Source organism: Ailuropoda melanoleuca, chromosome 6 (assembly GCF_002007445.2).
Source record: "Ailuropoda melanoleuca isolate Jingjing chromosome 6, ASM200744v2, whole genome shotgun sequence".
Lineage (NCBI taxonomy): Eukaryota > Metazoa > Chordata > Mammalia > Carnivora > Ursidae > Ailuropoda > Ailuropoda melanoleuca.
Genome location: NC_048223.1, coordinates 57,082,546 through 57,102,612, shown reverse-complemented (window position 1 = coordinate 57,102,612; position 20,067 = coordinate 57,082,546). Strand labels below are relative to the sequence as shown.

Sequence of the window (20,067 nt, the reverse complement as noted above, 5' to 3'; positions counted from 1 at the left end):
GCAGAGGCGGAAATCATAAGATGTTTCAAGTTAATAACCTCTGAGTCATGTTAAACAGAATGAATGAAACACACATGTGCTAAACATAGATAAAAAGCACGGAGGAAATGAGAGTGTTACAGAAAGGGATGGAATGACCTCCTTGATGGCAATGCCGTTCCTACACTGGCTGTATTTGGTGTCACCTACTGTGCCCCAAATCCAGATGAAAGGCCTGGTGGCTGGGCAGGTCATGGGTGAGCTCTGATGGTGGGGCGTGCTGCCCTTTAGTCTCTCTGAACGGGAAGTGTGTTGGATCCAGGCACTTTTGTTCTACTGACCCCCTGTCCAACCCCAACCCTGCTCCACGTAACCACATCGTCAGAAAGAAGGCTGGTGGGAAAACAACAGAAAACTAGACAACCAAACACTGTCGAAGGCAGGGCTCGGGGGCTGTGATCCTGCCTCTGTATCCCATTTGAAGTGTGCTAACCTCTTCACGCTTTCCCCCTTCTTCTTCTCGTGTCTTTTCAATTGTTCTGATAGCCCACGGGATCCAAGCATCTTCAGATGGTCTGTGAGACCTTCTGTTCTGTGGCCTCTCGGATAGTCTGCCTGGTGGTGAGCTCGAGGTTACCACTGCATGAGATTCCCAACACCAGGTCGAGTTCCGTGAGTGTCTTCCGCAGAGCTTAGGAGCCTCAAGACAAAGGGCACCCAAAAGATGGGACAGTTGGGTTTATCTGGGCTGGGGGTTCTGCCAGTGGGCTCAAAGAAAGTAGGGTAGGGGATCTAGGAAGTTGGCAAGAGGGAGGCTGAAGTGATGGACATGGAAGGACTTTAACTTGATTAGGGAGTGAACCGGGGGAAAGAAAGGAAGTAAGGGATGTGGGTGGGGCACAGCGGGGACACAGGAGGACAAGGTAGAGGGGCGAGTCCGGCTTGTGAGCCAGAAGGATGGGAGGCTGTGGCAGGAGGGAAATACCCAAATGTGTGACTTCAGAAGGGATCCAGGTCACCTCAGCCTCGAGTTTGTCACATGACCTTGAAGTGATTGTGCGTTTGGGTTCAGAACTGACTTCACTGCACCTGGGCTGCCTTGCACTTCAGTACCCAGCACTCATTCCCCGTCTCCATAACGGCTGCAAACCCGTGATGCTAGGACATCCTTCCACTTCCCCCGCCCCGTGGTGACTAACCCTCGCACGCAGCTAACCCGTAGCTTTTCTCACCCAGTCGTGGTTGTCAGATGGTTCTGCTTCATTACAAGACTATAAATGTCTTGATATTCAAACTGCTTAAACATTTTACTAAAACGATCCTGTTCTTAAATATAATTCAACAAGTGATCATTAAGGACCTGCTCGAGGCCAGGCACGGGGGCGGGTCCTGGGCAGCAGTTTGGGGAATGGGGACAACAGGTGAAGTGGAGCCACTCCTCCCAGGTGACTGGCGCTCCGAAGGCACAAGCCCGAAAGCCTCTGCTCCAGGGCATGCCGACTTCGTGCCAGATACAGGTGAAGTCTTGCTCCCGTCCTAGTTCTCCTCTCCCGCCCTCAGAGGTATCCGACATGGTGACGCGGGGAGTGTCCTCTGTGCCATGCTTGTGTCCGTATGTCCATCAAAACATGGAGTATTGTCTTGTTTTTTAAATGTACCTAAGTAGCATATTTTATGTATTGTTCTGTGGCCTGTCTCGCCCACTCAACATCTTTTTCAGCAGGAGGCTGCACCACTGGATGACCCTGCAATTCCCCACTGACACGACATGTAGATAATATTTCTTACCAGCCTGGCGCGGTTCTACGCGCCTTCCAGACTCTCATTCACGTATCCTCAAAACAGGCAGTATTATGCCAGCCTGATTTTATACATGAGGAAACAGACACAGAGAGGCTAAGTAACCTATTCAAGTCACACAGCTAGTAAGTGGTGGAACAAGGATTCACACCTATATTATCTGTCACATCAGGTCTTCATCCTGACCCCTGGACTACAGTGTCTCCTTATGGTGTTTCCGTCTTTCCCTGTTACAGTCTTACGACACTTACTCTCATGCCTACTGCCAGATGCACGCGAGTGGTTTCTTTCTGTTTTTTACTGGGAACCTGGATTGTGGGCTCCAGATGGTGTCTCCTACTGTGATGAGTTTTTATAATGTTAACTAGACCGGACACTAAAATGTCACAGGAACAATTCTGAGGCTTTGAAGGAATTCAGAGCAGTTAAATAGTTACTTCAATGTTTTATCCAGCTCTTAACTCCAGCCTTTTTTTCTGTCACTGTGATCATCCGAGAGGAGGTTAATGGAATATAAGAATACTTTGAGAGAAGAGAGAAGACAGAATGACCCATGTCAAATACACAACTCTTTTGAATTGCTTATCTCGTTCATCACAAAGGTACTTTAACCCAGCTGCGTGATGCCGTGCGATCCACCCAGGAACTGGACATTTCCTCTGTATAATTTCAGCCATAAATTTCCCTCATTAGTCTGCTAAACCACTTAGGGGATTCTGTATGTTGGCCTAAGCCAATCATTTTGAACACATTTTTTGCAATATGATTATAGTAAGAACAGAATAGCTTTTGGTTTTGCAACATTCCAGCATAATCGGTGTAAGTTGCAGAATGTTTGTTGAAATACTGTCTTCCCACTGTCTCGTTCTTATTTCAGTCCGAACTATAGTGTCTTCATGTGAAAAGGACCGATGTATGTGTTGCTGTAATAACCAAGGGCGCTCATTAAATCCAACAAATACATTTACCTCACAGATAAGATGTCTCCAGTGACTTTAAACAGCAAAGTGGTAATAGGACTGGGGGGCTTTTTGTTAACCCTCTCTGAGGGCCCTTCTGCCCTGGCTGAGTCCGAAATAGCAAGCATACAAACCACAACGTGCACCTCAGGAACGGTGAGGTCCAGGCTTGCTCTTTCTCCCTCTCCGGTCCATTTCTGGGCCACTTTAGGGAAATGGATATGTGTAATGCTATGGAGGAAATCCAAATTTTTCAGTACGTTGCAAAAGGTACAGTGTGACTGGGTGAAGACTTTGATATTCCCTTTCTGAAGGGAGGACTCTAGGACTTGAAAGTGAATTGGCACACTGACCACTAATGCTACCCTGCGTGAAACATGGAAAACAGTGCATGTGCTCCTGGGAGGGGGCAGGGAGGACAGACAGGACCCTGCCCTGCACAGGGGAGGAGTGAGGGAGAAGCACCCTCAGGTGGCAGCACAGATGTATCCAAGGGGACTTGTAAGATCACGGGTGATGTAAAACCCTCTTCCGTCACTCCTACAAAGTCTCTAGCAAAACTGACATTGGCCACTGGTGCTTTCGGTGGGAATGGAATTCTTTCTGGAGTGTTCAAAATCATCACAATTACACATGATACCAAAGTGGTTTCCAAACGGCAGGCCAGGCTCTGCTGGTGCGTGTGAAAGCAACGTGTTTCGTGCCCAGCATTTAACAAAGGAAATAGGACAGAATAGAAAAGATCAGCTTGCACAGGGTGAAAGGAAGGAGGCTTTTGGAAAATTCTGTACATATTTTAGTCCATCTGGATGCTGTAACAAAATGCCACAGATTGGGCGGCTCATGACCTACAGAAATTTTCTCACAGTTCTGGAGGCTACGAAGTCCCAGATCAGGGTGCTAGCATGGTTGGGGGCGGGCCCTTTCCTGGTCCATAGCTGGTGCTTTCTGCTGCGTCCTCATGGGGTGGGAGGGGCAAGGGATCCCTCTGTAGCCTCTTTCATAAGGGCACTAATCCCATTCCTGATGGCTCCGCATGATTTAAGCACCTCCCAAAGGCCTCACCTCCTAATAATCATCTCTGGAGGTTATGATCTCAGCACATGAATTACGTTTATGAATACGAACATTTCAGACCAAGGCAGTATGATGTCCTGAGTTGTGATATAAAAGGTGTTTCTTTTTGTGGATCATGGTAAAGAAGGTGAGAAGCTCTGCACTACAGTGACAGGAACAGGAACCCCGACAGCTCGCTCAGCTCTGACAGATGCCTCGAGTCCTTATAAAAGCAGCCTTGACGCCTGTTGATTGCAGCACTATTCACAACCCCCAAGAGGTGGAAGCAACCTCCTGTGGGGGAGGGATGAATGGATTAACAACCTGTGGTATATACATACGATGGAACGTTATTCAACCTTAAAAAAGAAGGATCGCATCAAAGGCGGGACATAGATGAACCTGGAGAACATTATGCTGAGTGAAATCAGCCAGTCACCAAAGGACACATACTGCATGATTCCACTGATCTGAGGTCTCGCAAGTAAGCAAAGTCCTAGTAACAGAAAGTAAAGTGGTGGTTGAGGGGCTGGGGGGTGGGGGGGGAGATGGAGTGCAGAATTTTAGTCGTGTAGGTTGAGAAAGTTCTAGAGATGCATTGTACAATGCGCATGTAATTAACAACACTCTATTGTATACTTAAAGATTGTTAAGTGGGCAAATTTATGTCATGTTTTCTAACACACACACACACACATCCACGAGGAGTCTCTGCTCAAAGGTTCCCAGGGTTGGGTACTAGCTCCTACCTTCCGTTCTTCCTGCTTCTTTGCTTTCATTGCCTTGCGGATCTTGTTTGGGCATCTCCGCTGAGCCCCTTGAGGCAACCCTCTTTGGTTGAGCCCAGCTTGCTCAGGGGGCTGCTTCTGACTTGCAGAACTGGGCTCCACCCGGAGCCTGTGGGGCCCCCAGTCCGGCGCAGGCTGCCCCTCCCCCAGGCAGGTGGGAGCAGGAGCGCAGAGCCCTGCACATGCGCCCATGGCTCCCACCTCGCTGCGCCTGCCCAGTGGGGGAAACACTGGAAGGATCCCTGGGCGCTCTGCTTGTTTCTCTCTCCACTTTCCACCCACCAGCTGTCTCCTGGGAAGAGGCTCCTCGGGCCACCTGCACGGCCACGTGTGCCAGCCAGGGTCTTCCCTTGCTCGGAGGTTGCTCCGTGTTTGCACTGACAAGATGCTCTCAATGAGAAAACTCTACTCCGGCTTCCCTGAGCTGTTTTTTCAACTATGCCTTTTCGGCTTTCCTGTTGTCACTGCATTGTCCAATTTTAGCAAGAATCCTCCTAAATCCGTTTATCCAGGACCACCCCACCCTCAATATCTGATCACCTTCCAAAATTGACCCACCTCCCCATCCCCAGATGAGGTCTGAATCACCCTGGCCGGCCCTCAGTGGGAATCCCCCTACCCCTGATGTTTTCTCTCAGGGGTTTCCATCCACTGCCCCGACCCTGCCCCTCGGCTATGAATCCCCACTTGCCCCTGCTGTATTGTGAGTGGAGCCTAATCTGTCTGCCCCACTGAAAGATCCCATTGCAGTGGTCCCTACGAGCCTCCCCTCCCTTGAATAAAATCTGCCTTACCCCTTCAACAAGTGTCATGACTATTTTCTTTCCTTAATAGTGCTCAGGTGGGTTTCAAAGCTCAACAGATCACTGACTTGGCCATCAAACCTCCTCCGTGTTTGGTGGGGGGAGTGGTACTTTGTACAGAGGAGTGAGGAGACAGCCAGCAGGACTGCTGAGGACTGAATGTGACTGTGTCAGACCCCTTCCCCAAACTCTCTATGGCTCCCTATTGCCCTTGGCAAAAAGTTCAAACTTCCTACTTCAGTTTACCAGTACCCGCTTGCCCTTTGCCACTCCTCCACTTCCGACTCCTCGTCCAGGCCTCCAGAACAGCCTGTAGCTCCCAGAACCTCTGTCCCGAGCTTTTTTCCTGCCTTTGTCAAGTCCTGCTCTCCATCCCTACAGCTCTTTGGGGTGGCTAATTCTTACTTACTTTTCAAGTCTTAGCAGAAATGGAGCATTTCCCATGAAGCTAACAAAGCTTAAGCTTCAGGTTCTGTGCTAAGTCTTCACACCTAACTTCATAACCTGGTGTTCCTCTTGGGTTTTTTTTTTTATTTTTAAGATTTTTAAAATTTATTTTACAGAGAGAGAGCAAGAGAGCCCAGGCAGGGGGAGCAGCAGAGGGGGAGGGAGAAGCAGGCTCCCTGCTGAGCAGGAAGCCCGATGTGGGGCTCCATCCCAGGACCCTGGGATCATTACCTGAGCTGAAGGCAGACGCTTAACCAACTGAGCCACCCAGGTGCCCCCTGGTATTCCTCTTCTTAAATAGGGTCCCAAGTTGTATAAGCCTGAGGCCTTACAAAATCTGAATCTACTTCTGAGTCTCAGTGTAGACAATCCTGTCTCCCAAATTCCTTAAGATGGAGATCTTGATGGCTTATATGTGCTGTCGACTGATCCCACAGCCCGGGACAGCCCTGACCGTGCTCCCTGTGGTCCTATGGACTCAATAGTCTCTGCCCTGAAACTTGTAGAGAAAAGGTATTTGTCCTTGAAGCGCTGAGAGTCAAAATGCACAGTAGGTAGTAAATAAAAATGTGACTATATGATGCACTGCGTACATTGATTTGGGGGAAATCATGTTTTTTTATGTTTCTCAAGGTATTCCATAAAACCTCTGATGTGAATGGAGGAGTGAGCACGATCCAAGGAGACATTCTAAACACTGCCCCAGCCCTGTGTCTACAGAGCGCAGCTGTTCCTGATTCTGACCCTCTTCTTGGAGCTTGATGGCATTTGTGGCAACTTCACCATATAAATGCAGCTTTATTGGCTGCCTCACCACCTAAGGATCTCTCTGAAGCAGGACATTTTTATTAAAAAACAAACAAAACAGAAACAAAAGCTACAGCGTCTCTTCAAACTGAAGAGCCGTCCAATGTGTCCATTTTTCTTCTTCTGAGAGCTCATTATATTACACAATTTACTTCTCTTCCCTGTTCTCACTGAAATCTCAAGCTAGAGTCGTTGGACACTTGTCTACTCCTGACCATGACTCCTGCGCAGGTGCAGTCCTGGGAGGGTAGGTCCCCTTTCTGTGCCCTTTCTGCCCTCTTGGATTCTTGGATGACATAGTGGTTGAGAACAGGCTCTGAAGTTAGTCTCCCTAAGTTCGAATCGCAGCTCTTCTATTTACGGATTGTGTTCTGTGAACTTGAGCCGGTGACTTAATGGACTATTCACAACCAATCGTGAAACTTTCAGGAATTTTGCAAACCTGTTGATGAACTTGAAATTGGCCTGGAGAGGAGTATCTATGCCACGGAAGCTGGCAAATGCTGCAGATGGGTCCCTGCCCCCTTCCTCAACCTAGCTGTGGCCATGAAGCAGCACGTTACTGTTTCTTCTTTATCTATGGAATAGGAGTAATAATAGTGCATATCTCATGGAGAATTTGGGGGCAGTTATGTGAAATATGCTTACTTGTGCGTGCTGAGTACTCAGTAATTGTGAGCTTCTCTGGGTGTCTCGCCCATTTAACATGGTGCAAAGTCTTCCTGCTTCGTGTGTTCCTTTCCGCCATAACCTCAAACATTGAATCAGCCAGATCCAGCACATACATTGGTAATGAAATTTTTAAAAATCCCTTAGACTAATTAGGGGTTTAAAACAACTAGCTCGTAATTGATAGGAAATCAATGGTCTGATGTTGTTTATGAGGCAGACGGCGATGGGAGGACACGTATATTATAAAATTAGAATTCTTCCAAATTAAGCACTGATTACTGTTGCTATACGTATTTCAGTTGGCTAGAGGTTAAAAGAATTTCTTTTCTGGAATGTCTATTCTCTGTCTCCCAGTTTTAGGCAAAGACTGTTAAGATAGTTTATTACGGCATTTGGTAATTCAGCAAGCAAACATGCTCTAAAAAGTGTAAATAGCTGTGTTGAAGTAAAATGTGCTGAAAATTCACATGAACCATATGCAAGGTTATAAAGACTTTGGTGAGGGGCACCTGGTTGGCTCATCAGTGGAGCATGTTACTCTTGATCTCGGGGTTGTGATTTTGAGCCCCATGCTGGGTGTTGAGATTACTTAAAAATAAAATCTTAAAAAAAATAAAATAAGTAGACTTTGCTGAGCAAATAAACTCCTTCGCAATATATTGCTGTTATCTGCGTGCTAAAAATGCAATATTGAGAGACTTCGGAGGAAGATGGCCGAGTTAGGAAGACCCTCCACCCACCTCGTCTCATGGATACAACCAGATAACACCCCCGCCAGTGTATGTAAAGTATGACCCCATACACCTAAAACATGTGGGTGGGGAGCAGTAAGCAATGGCTTCAAACTTAAGTGACCATCAACTTAACATAGACAAGCTATAAGCAGAAGATGTTACATATAAACCTAATGGTAACCACAGATCAAAAACTTATGTGAAAACTAAGAGAAAGGAATCCAAGTATATCACTAAAGAAAGCCAGCAAAACTGCAGAAGAAAGCTGGAGAAGAAGGGAACAGAAAAGAACTACAAAAGAGGGGCGCCTGGGTGGCTCAGTTAGTTAAGCATCTGCCTTTGACTCAGGTTACGATCTCAGGGTCCTGGAATCGAGCCCCACACCGGGCTCTCTGCTCAGGGAGAATCTGCTTCTCCTTCTCCCTCCCTCTGTGCTCTCTCTCTAACTTTCTCTCAAATAAATAAATAAATAATCTTAAAAAAAAAAAGAACTGCAAAAGAGCCATAAAACAACCAAAATGTACATACTTATGAATAATTACTTTGAATGTAACAGACTAAATGCTCCAATCAAAAGACATAGGATGACAGAATGGATAAAAAAGCAAGACCGATCTACACGCTGTCCACAAGACTCATTTCAGACCTAAAGACGCATGCAGATTGAAAGAGAAGGGATGGAAAAGCATATCTCATGCAAATGGAAGTGAAAAGAGAGCCAGGGTAGCAATACTTACATTGGGCAAAACAGACTTTAAAACAAAGACCATAACAAGAGACAAAGAAGGACACCATATAATCATTAAGGGAACAATCCCACAAGAAGATATAACAATTGTAAATATTTATGCATCCAACATGAGAGCACCCGGATACATAAAGCTGCCAATAACAAACATAAAGAAATTAATGGATACTAATCCAATAACAATAGGACACTTTAACATCCCAGTTACACCAGTGGACAGATGATCTAAGCAGAAAATCAACAAGGAAACAGTGGCTTTGAATGACACATTGGACCAGATGGGTGTAACAGATATATTCAGAACATTCCATCCTAAAACAGCAGAATATTCATTCTTTTTAAGTGCATATGGAATGTTCCCCAGAACAGATTACATTTTAGGCCCCATTACGGGTATTTACCCAAAGAACACAAAACACTAATTCGAAAAGATACACGCACCCCTGTGTTTACTGCAGCATTATCAACAATAGCCAAGGTATGGAAGCAGCCTGAGTGTCCACTGATTGATGAATGGACGAAGAGGATGTGGTCTATATACAACGGAATGTTAACCATACAAAGAATGAAATCTTGTCATTTGTAACAACATGGCTGGATCTAGAGAGTATAATCCTAAGTGAAGTAAGTCAGAGACAGACACCATATGATTTCACTCATATGTAGAATTTAAGAAATAAAACAAATGAACCACCACAATGAGAGACAAACCAAAAAACAGACTATAGAGAACAAACAGATGGTTACCAGAGGGCGGTAGGTGGGGGGGATGGGTGAAACAGGTGATGGGGATTAAGATTACACTTATCATGAGGAACACTGAATAATGTATAGAATTGAATTGTTGTATTGCATGCCTGAAACTAATATAACACTCTATGTTAACTATACTGGGATTAAAAAAATTATTTAACTAGAAAATTGTACTCAAACACTCACCAGTTAAGATACAAATGTCATATAGAATAATCACTCATACTTTCATATTAATTACTTTTAAAAAACCTATATTGTATAAAATGGATTTTAGCTATATAATATAATAAAGTGGAACAATGTAACAAAGTAAACATATTTCAGGCACATATAATAACATTTAATGGAGAGGTTTTATTTTTTATTTAAAAATACATTATATCAATTGTCAAAAAACTAGCTGGATAATTAAAAAATTTATAAAAATAATATATATACATATCTGACCCACTTTGATCACTAATGAACTAACCACTTATGTGTACTTAAATATAAATATATGTCAGTAAAGCTTAAATTCAATGTTTTCTCCAATGAGTCCCTCATTTATCCCCAGTAGGTTTAGGGGGCCTTATTTTCCACTAGTCTGCATGATTAATGAAATATGTGTATGTACATCTTAATCTAAATTTATCAGCATTTACAACTCTAGGAAGAAAAATGTTATTAATGCATAGTTGATCATAACAAAATCACGACAGACTCCATACCCAGGGTACTTTGTACGGGAGAATTCTTCAACCAGGATGCTTAGAAGTTCATCCTAGGGCTCCTGGGGGCGCAGTCAGTTAGGGGTTGGACTCTTGATTTCGGCTCAGGTTGTGATCTCAGAGTAGTGAGATCGAGCCCCGCATCAGGCTCCACACTCAGCTTGGAGTCTGCTTGAGATTCTATTTCCCTCTCCCTCTGCTCCCCCACTCCCGCTCGTGCTCTCTTTCTCAAAAATAAATAAATAACTCTTAAAAAAAAAAACAACAACAGAAGTTCATCCCTTCAAATGACTGCCTTCTTCAGAAAAAAAAACAAAAACAAAAACCCCGCCTGTATGATGTTTATAAAACGGCAGATGTTAACATGTGAGAAGGCTACGGTGTTCCAGGAACATGGGGACCTGTTCCCTGGATTGAGGTCGAACTCTGTGCATTGACGCTCCTTCTCCTTCAAGCTGCTCTGATGTCAGCAAATACTTGGCTTCTGGGAATTCCCCCCCTTGCAGCAATGAACCTTTTCCAAGTCTTTCTCCATTAGTGGGGTCGAGTCCTGTCTCAGCAACAAGTGTCGGGAAAATTAATATCAACGGGTGCCGCCCCCTCATCAGGCAGGAAAGGACATTCGCAGAGGATGCTGGGGCTGCCCATGGAGTTTCCTCCCTGCCTTCCCCAAGTGGATTTCCTGAGTCCCATACCACCAGCTGCACTCTGTGCTCGGGTGTACCCCTCACGGGATGAAACTCTGGGATGTTCGGACCACCACCCACTACCTGTCCTGCTCCTGAGGCTTCCGCCCTGGAGTCTCCAGGCCTGAGTTCTAAGGCCCTACTGTGGGTCCCGGTTTGCAGGGTTAGGGCTCTACATTGTCTCCGCCCCAAGTTCTTTGCTGGCAAATTCTAGTTCTCCAGACATTCCATGAATTCGGATCTTGCTCTAGCCAGGCCCATTGTGGCTGGGGCTTGGCCCCGTGACCCTGCCCGGTGGCTCTGTTCCAGTGATGAAGTTTTGCAGGTTCCGCATTCCCAGGCCTCCTGTCCCCCATGATGACTGACCACCTGCTGGGATTCCTCAGCACCACCTGCCAAAAGCCCCAACATACCTCTGGTGCCCTGGTCAGCTCCCCACTATTGCTCACTTGAACCCTGAGTATCATCTATTTCCCACCTACTGCAAGGGTTGGGAGTGGGAAATAGCAGTTCCCACCAACTCCAAGCAAAGTGGCTGAGAGCTTGTCCTCTGGCATTAGACCCCCCGGGTGCCAGCCTTGCCTGTTCCCACTCAGGTGACTTTGGCAAGTCACTTGATATTTTTGTGTCTCATTCTGCCATCTTTAAAATGGGTTTAATCCTATTCACAGGTTGTTAAGAGGATCTGTAAAAATGATGCTTGCAAAGTGCTTAGAAGGTGGATTGCCAGAACAAAGCACCACGGACTGGGGACCTTAACAATAGACATTTTCTCATACTTCTCTAGGATAGAAATCCGAGATCAAGGTGTCTGCAGGGTTGGTTCCTTCCAAGGCTGCTTTTGTGAACTTGCAGATGGCCACCTTCTCCCTGTGTCTTCCCCGGGTCTTTGCCTCTGCGTGTGTCTAGGTCCTAATCTCCTCTATAAGGACACCAGTCATATTGAATTAGGTCCCTTTCTACAGACCTTGTTTTAACTTGATTACCTCTATAAAGACCCTCTCTCCAAATACAGTCACATTCTGAGGTCTTGGGGGTTAGGGCTTCAGCATATGAATTTCAGGGGGACACCATTCAGCCTATACCAGCAATGAAATAATTTGTGCCTGGACACTGCCAAGCTCCCGAGCAGCCTAATGGCGGGGCAGCAGGCGGATGGCCCGGACTAACCTAGCCTCAGCTGCAACAGCCGTTCTTCAGCTCCCTGATGATCTGGCGTCCTAAAGGATGGGTCCAGCCTTTGGCATCTTGGTCTAGCCTGCATTCATTCCAAACGGTTGGTGGAAGAGAACAGCTGGAGGAAAATCAGCCCACCACCAAAAGATAGGACTGCTTAGGGGTAGTTGGAAAGTCACGCTCCAGACAGAGAGCCCTTAATGGTTCACTTCCTTGGGTGAGTACTGTGGTCCCTTCAGAGACTCTGTTTTACCAGACAAATACTTTGACCTTCTTGAAATGAATGTTATCATCACCCCTTCAGAGAGCAATTGTAAGTTTTGGAAGTTTGCAAACTTACAACAGACTTGACCACCTGCCCCATTGCTGATTATCGTGAGGGCCTTCTTCCCTGTGTATCATGAGGTCCCCTGCCCCATAAGGCGGTTCCTGGAATGTGCAGGTCCTTGATTGTCTTCGCATTTAGGCCTGTAATTTTGATGTTAAGGTTTTGGAATGTAATGGACACCCAGTTACTGGCTGATGAGTTTTACCTTCTCTTTCTTTCAATGCATTTTGGTAAATGGCAATCTTATTTTAAATTCCCACTCTCTGTCTGGTCTTGTTTCCACAATGATTGTGAACAGGGTAAATATAGTTTAGTCCTTACTTATCAAGCACACGTTATACCTCAGGCAATGTTAAATAGCTACATTACTTCACCGAATGCTCTAGAGCCCCCTGTGAAACAGGTGGTATTACCCACTTTTTATTAGAGGGAATGAGAGCTCAGAGCAGTGCAGAGCTAGTAAGTGACAGAGCCCGGATTTGAACCTGAGTCCCTCTGACTCCAGTCATGTTCCTTAGTCCTCTGTTTTGCTTTTGTTTTGTTTTGTTTTGTTTTTTAAATCTCCTAACAGAACTTCTGGCCTGATCCTTATTCGTCTACCAAGTGGGGTCCCACCTCTCCTCTTCCATTGTCTTGTTCCTACGTCATTTTCGCTAAAGCAAGAAGTGCGGTTCGGATCTGCACTTCCAGAGACCAGCGGGGCTAAGCTGAATCAAGTTCCTTGATCAGGAAGCAGGTCTGATAAGAGGATCAGCTATAAAGCACAGACTTTATTGGGGATAATGGTTTCCTTTATTCTGCCCCAGGGATCGGCTTGTTCTTAAATTGAGTTGGATGAAGTCTAATCTAACTTAAAAGCTAAAAAGAAAAGAAAGTATAACAACAAAAAAGAAAAACGTTAAAAGCTCCAAATAAATGGTAAGAACTTTGCCCAATAATTTGGAGAGAAAAGTCAGGCAATTAATACTTGTGCACACACCTGGCCATGGTTAATAATAGGGTGCTTTTCTCACAGAAACACTTGAATACCCCCTACTCCAAACAATGGCACCGGGAGTGGACTAAGCTGACTACCGCGACCTTCATGGTTCATGGGACAATGTTTCCTTCCTCTTCAAGCTGTTCTTGCTCACCCAGCCGCAGCCCTCCCCTGACCTTAATTCCCACAATGAACCAGCGTTCAGAGACGCAGGGTGAATTCATAGCACGCAGGTGCTGCATGGTTTTTAAACAGCCACACAGTGTGACCATACCATAAAGTCAAGAGTCCGCGTCATCGTTTCCTAGTGGCTTTTATTTTTTTAACGTGGGGTGGAGGAGAGGAGACATTTGTCCCTGAGGCTCTTGGTTTGACTCCAGCCAGTCGTATGGTGGAAAGTCAGGAGCACTGACTGGGATCACATTCAGTCACTTAGAACTTGTCTGACTTTGGGCAAGTTCCTTGGTTTGATTTAGCTCCCTCATATACATACGAGGAGCACACACCTACTGAATGACATCTTACGCCACCATTGTTGTGAGGATTAGAAGGCGAGCTCCTTTGTTTGGTGCCTGGCAGAGGTAAACACTCCACAAACAATGGTTTCCCCCTCTCCTTCCCTTCCCAGGGTCTTCTGAGGGTTCTTTCAGGGGTTAGTAGCTTACAGAGAACCCCAACAGAGAAGCACTTGGTGTCAAGAAACCAGCAGGGACTTTCACGCATTTATTTGGATAATACTGAGGGCCTCTCATGTGCCAGCTGATATGTTAGGTGCTGGGGCTACAGGGATGAGTAAATGTCTTGCCCTCATGGAGTTTACAGTGTACTTAGGGGAACAGGTGGGGAACTGAGTGATCACATATACAAATGTAAAATTCCAACCATGACAAGCATTGTAAGGAGGGCTTCACTGTGCAGGAAGAACGTATAAACACATTTCACTTGGTGAGGGAGGTCAAGGAAGGTGTAAATCCTTGGTGATGTTCGAGTTGAGATCTAAAAAGTAAGTAGACCAGGCAAAGGGAGGAGTGAAAAGTGTGCTAGGCAGGGGAAGCAGCAGGTGCAAAGACCCTGTGGCAGCAGGAAACAGGGCTAGTGAGGTAGGCTTGAATAATCATCGGTGTGGATGAGCACAGGGTTGTGAGGGGGACTGAGGTGTGCAGGCAAGTCTGGGGACTATGCGGGGGCCAGAGCAGGCAGGGCCTGGGAGGCCACTCTGTCAATGGTAAATCTCTGAAGGTAAGTGGTTAGAATAACAGCAGCATATGGTTAATTACCATACATGAGCTTGAAAATTTTACAAGTTAGTAAATGACTTATGGCTAACACAGAATCAAGCATAAGGGTTTTATCAGAAAGCAGATGGGATGGCCGGTTCTGACCAGGGACAGCTGACACTGGCTCATGCACACTTATCTCCAGAAACACCGAGACTGGGCAGATGTCCAGCTTATTGTCCCCTACTGCTGCTCTTGGCTGTGCCTCCTGGGGAGGGCAGGGTGGCATGCTGCCCAGGAGATGAAGCCTCTGGGGGCAGGGTAGGGAGCATAGTTCTGGTCTTCCATAAAGGCCACCTGTGATCCAGGATCTTCTCACCACCCTGAAGAGCTGAATGAAATGGAAGTGTAAACAGATAGTCTAAACTATTTCCACAGTTCATATTCTTTCCAGGTCAAAATATTAGTTGTTGTTGTTGTTGTTATTATTATTGTTGTTGTTGTTGTTATTTTCATCTCAAATTTGAAGCCACCAGAATAAAATTCCTTCGACCTTTGGCTTGCTCCCCTCCTGTGGCTCCCTGGGAGGGAGGCTGCTGACAATTCATAGACTCACCGTGGCGTTCCAGGGGGGCTGGAGCTCAGAATCAAATGTAAGACCTTTTGACTCATGTAGCAGGAGTCCCAGCGTGAAGCTACTCTGATCAGCCTGGGATTCCATATTCACTGTCTGCGAGGAGAGTGGCCACGTGATAGCTGAGAGCAAAGGAGACAGCACTGTGGGACCCTCAGAAAAGATCAGAGGCTTGGAAGGGGGCCTCGAGTGCCTGCGAGTGGGAGTGCAGTTGAAGAAGTCATGCCTGCCTTGGGTGTTTGTGGGCTGGGCAGCCAGGAGGCCACGGCTGCATTCAGAAGAGTCTGTGATAATAGGGTTCTGTGGCTGGCCACCCCTCCGTTCACTACTGATGGCAGGAGGCAGGAGAGGCTAAGAGGAGGTCACCTGCCTCATTTACAGAAAGGCTGATCCAAGTGGGAAATCCTAACAGGATTCCTCACTGTTTTCCAAAAGACACAGATCCCACAGCATGGCATTCCCTCATCCCGTTCCCAGGGCTCTACCTGCATTCTGCCGAAAGCTGATTCTCCGTTCACATAGCTGTGGATTAGAAGTATTTCAAATTTCAAAATGTTGTCAAATACACTCTTAACTGCTCCACTAATGTTCTACCTAGAGAGGAGTAAAAAAAATTGAGTTAAGTGACTCCCAGAAGAAAAAAAAAAAACAGTAGGATTGATTGCTAGCCACACAAACCGACTTTTATTGAAGTATAACATACATACGGAAAAGTACACAATCCAAAGTGAACAGCTTTCAAAGAATTTTCACAAACTGGACACACCCACGTAACTAGCAACCAGATCAACACACAGAATATTCTAGAAGCTCCCCTTGTGCACCTCTGGCTCCCATCCTCCAAAGAGTAACTAATATTCCCTACTTGCAACAGCAGGGATTAGCTTTGCTGGGTTTTGCATTTGACATAAGTGGAATCACGTAGTATGAAGCTGCCGTGTGCCGTGAGCCTCACACCGTGCTGTGGGGTCGAGCCGCAGGGTCACTATTCCCACTGCCGCACAGGATTTCACCGTGTGAATACACCAGAATTCATATATCCATTCAACAAGGGCATTGGAGTGCTTTTGGCTTTGGGTTACTCTGAATAGCACTTCTATGAACATCCCAGTACTTTTCTTTTGGTGAACACATATGCACCTTTCTGTAATGTACGCACCCAGGAATGGGGTTTTTAGATCATATGATATGTACAACCCAGGCTAGTTCATGGAATAAGAAATGTACTGGATGGAGCTTGGAAGCTCAAAGAATTGACAGAAAGCTAGAAAGAAAGAGACCCAGGAGGATGGTGGGGGTGGCAAGACAGCTAGTGGGGCCGAGGCCTGGAGCAGGAATGGTCTACTCAGGACTCTGCAGTCCCTGCTCATTGTGAGCCATGGGCACAAGAATCCCTGAAGCCTGCCGGGCTTAGATGCCTCCCCTGCTGGGCCGCTGCTGCCCCTGGACCACCACAGCTCCCACAAAACGAAATCTCAGCATCTTTCCATTTCTGTGCAACTTGCTCTGAGCTCATAGGTCCAGGCAAAGGAGTGAATCCAAGCAGTTCACCTCAGGTCACTGGTCCCTCCCTGGCAGGCCTGGTGCTGGAAAGGGGGTGCACCGGAGAGACAGGGAAGACCTACCCCCTTCAGCATCCACAGTGGAAGGGAGTACTATTGCATCCGCTAAATGTATATGTAAGGGGGGATCTCCCCCTGTAGGAAGGGGGGTCAGATGCTGGACAGCCACACTGCGAACACAAAGTGACGACTGTCCACTGCAGGCACACCCCCTTTGGTTCACCTCCCAGGGAGTGGCCAGCAGGGCGAGGGGCTCATCCACCTGTTTGTGTATCTCGGAGCCCAAGTGCATGACCTTGGCTTTAGGAAGAGGGCATCGAGTTCAGGGACGCTTTAGAAAGGGCAAATCACAAAAACGAAAAAGCATCTCATGGAGGAAGGTAAGGGAGAGGAGAGGAAAAGGAAAAAGAGAGGGACAGAAGGGAGGGACAGGAAAAGTGAAAACAAAGGAGGGAAAGTCTGGAGGCAGGAGAGAATCACAGTTTCTTCCTGACCTGGTTTAGCCAGCTTCCGTGCTGTCCCACTTTCTAGGCTTCTCGGATGTGCTTTTACAAATTGCGCTTTGCTTTATCAGGTTAACGATGTTGACGTGGACCACAGAAGAAAGAGCTCCTGGTCATCAACCGAGACAGGGAAGGGTTTGAAGTCTGATTATCACACACAGCATACAATTCTGCTCTCGTTAGAGCATACGGCTTCCTAACCTCGCTGGCGATACCAGTGAGCTTTAATGAAACGAAGAATCGCTTCCGAGAAAGAAGAGGCAAAGAATAAAAATGTACTAAAGCCATTTGCAAGGTGGCAAGTTATTAATTGATCTGAAATTACATTTGGCTCTTTCTGGCAATTTTACTTGAGTCCTCCGACTGAACCATGTGTCTTTGAAGTCCCGCATTCCTGCCAATGTTATATTGGAACATTTAGTAATTTGTTTTAAATGATAATCAGAGCTTTCATCTATGTAGCCCCTCTCTGTGGCCTCCTAGAGAGAAAGGTAGGGAGGAGTAATTACCATTATCCCCCATTAGCAGGTTAGAACATTCCAGGCACACAATGGCTTGCCCCATATGGCACAGCCAGCGGCTGTGAGAGCCAGGGAGTACTGCAGTTTCTACAGCAACAGAAGAGCACGAACTTGGACAAGGGGCTCTCTGCCCCCGTGGTTTATTCTCTTTCATCATTTTTGTTTTAGGTGGGGTCTGCAAATTGGTCTCAGAAAACCCAAGAGCTGTCTAGTCTTCCACTGGGGTGTCCACGTATCTATCATTTTCCATAAGCTATTTGGGCCCAAAGTGCCTCCTCCTGGCAAAGATGGGGAGAGAAGTGTGCAGTGCCTATTTCTATTGGAGCAAACAGAACGAGTAAGCAGGGCGAGGGCAGTGGGGGAGGGAAAGAGAGACTCTCAAGCAGACCCCTCGCTGTGTGTGGAGCCCAACACGGGGCTCGATCCCAGGACCCTGAGATCATGGCCTCAGCTGAAATCAAGAGTTGGTGCTTAACCCACTGATGCACCCAGGCGCCCCTCAGTTTCCCTCCCTTTAAAACAGATCTACTCTCGTGGCATTTATTAATTGCTGGAGGATTAAATAAGTGAATACGGTCAACGCTCAGGTCAGTGGTTGGTGCAGAGGGAGCTGCTGTCCCATAGCTCACTCCTCGGGAGCAGGAACCACCCTGGTGACACCCCCGCGGGGCCCCGTGCTGCACCCCGCGCAGGTCCTCATCAATGCAGCCATGTTAGAACTAGAGAGAAGCAGGGGAGGAGCAGGAAAACGAGCATATGGAGAGGGGGACGGCGCCCTTGGCCGGCGCAGCTGGAGACACAGAGAGACGGCTGTCGTGGTGTCCACGGACAGGGAAGCTTGCTACGATAGTCCCCCAACATCGACATCTGTAGAAGGACCCCCTCCAGAGTGGTCAGTGGTAATCAGTGGGAAACAGGGGCCTGTGTCCTCATTGGGGTCTGGGCCCCACAGCTGAGAAAAGACACACGTTAGGAAAACTGTCTGATGCTGTGGATTATTTCCTTTCTAATAGGATGATGGAAAAGCAGGAGATAGAGAACTTCCAGACGAAAACTTTATCCATATATCCATATATCTCAGTGAGTCCAAATGTTCTAATTTGCTACTGAATTCTTGGGAATGGAGGGGGGGGTTGTACAGTTTTCTTTTCCATAAATTAGCCACTGAAATGTAGGAACTTGATGAACTGAGAAATGGGAATTGATGCTTTAAAAAATTAAACCCTTAACCCCATACTTAGTTTTACTTGGCACACGTGTTATTTGGCTACAAGAATGTCTATTTGCTTTGCCAGTGATGGAAATAGCACGAGAATGAAAAGACGACGTGAAATGGAACGCAACTAAGAAAACCAGTGAAGAGAGGCAAGCCGGGGCCACCCTGCTTGGGGAGGGCGGGGGTGGCTGGAACTCCCTACAGTGGAGAGCATGCGGTCTCTACCAGGGAATGTACGGACAGAAAAGGAGCCACGTCCCAACCGACGGAGTCAGAGGATGGTACAAAAGAACTTCTTCTCTCGGAAGGGGTTTTCGGACGCAGGCACTGGTATGATGAGGGGGTCGTCACGCACGTGAGCTTCACAGTAGGCCAGGAGATCTGCGGCTGCCTGGGAGACCTGCGGGGGACACAGCACAGGTGCTGGGTTAAAGGCCAGTTCACGGTGGGTCCAACGCAGAGGTGTCTGTGTGGACATGGCCAAGGTTGGGCCGTGTTGTGTGCACCACCAAGGACAAGGCCATGCCCAGCCTGGAGAGAGGGTCTGTGTAAACCCAGGGAGACAGGGTTTGAAACATGCCTGGTGGAAAGAGGTGTGGCCCGGGGAGGTTAGAACAAACCTCCAGAGAGGAAAGAGAAGGTCCAAGAAGGTCCAGACATCCTTGTTCTACTCTTAGTTGAGTGATGAGTGGGGGCTCCAGGCCAGTAGCTTCACAGTTACTCTGCTAAACCATGTCTAGATGAATAAAGCAGAGCGCTGGGCCGGCCAAGCCAATGTGATTGTGTTTATTATTGTTATTAATTGTTTGATTGCAATCCACTCTCATGACCAGCACAGAGAGACACTTCATTCTCCCCAAGAGAACACATATTATTAGCATAGCACATACATGAACTGTATACTCTAAGCACGCGTCTTAACTCACAACGCCCACTCCCCCGTGCAGGGAGTTGCTCCCGACCAGAGACCTCCTTCCCCTCTGTTT

General features: G+C 46.9%; 1 protein-coding gene and 2 long non-coding RNA genes across 5 annotated transcripts in view; 1 reads left to right on the top strand and 2 right to left on the bottom strand.

Moving 5' to 3' along the window:
* LOC105234663 overlaps positions 1 to 7,856 on the top strand; it is a 36,413-nt gene extending 28,557 nt beyond the window's left edge. For both annotated transcript variants that reach the window (XR_004626112.1, XR_004626110.1), the window contains 2 exons: positions 3,940 to 4,278; positions 6,466 to 7,856. This is a non-coding gene — a long non-coding RNA (uncharacterized LOC105234663). The remainder of the gene's footprint in view (positions 1 to 3,939; positions 4,279 to 6,465) is intronic.
* A 5,887-nt stretch (positions 7,857 to 13,743) lies between these two features.
* Positions 13,744 to 15,875, bottom strand: LOC117802584. Its single transcript, XR_004625945.1, has 3 exons — positions 15,765 to 15,875; positions 15,262 to 15,401; positions 13,744 to 15,036 (listed from the first exon to the last, which is right to left on the bottom strand). It is a non-coding gene; the product is annotated as an uncharacterized LOC117802584 (long non-coding RNA).
* A 72-nt stretch (positions 15,876 to 15,947) lies between these two features.
* GNG4 (G protein subunit gamma 4) overlaps positions 15,948 to 20,067 on the bottom strand; it is a 74,328-nt gene continuing 70,208 nt past the window's right edge. For both annotated transcript variants that reach the window (XM_034662481.1, XM_034662480.1), the window contains one exon: positions 15,948 to 19,481. In XM_034662481.1, the coding sequence (XP_034518372.1) occupies positions 19,353 to 19,481 (129 nt within the window). In that variant the 3' untranslated portion in view covers positions 15,948 to 19,352. The remainder of the gene's footprint in view (positions 19,482 to 20,067) is intronic.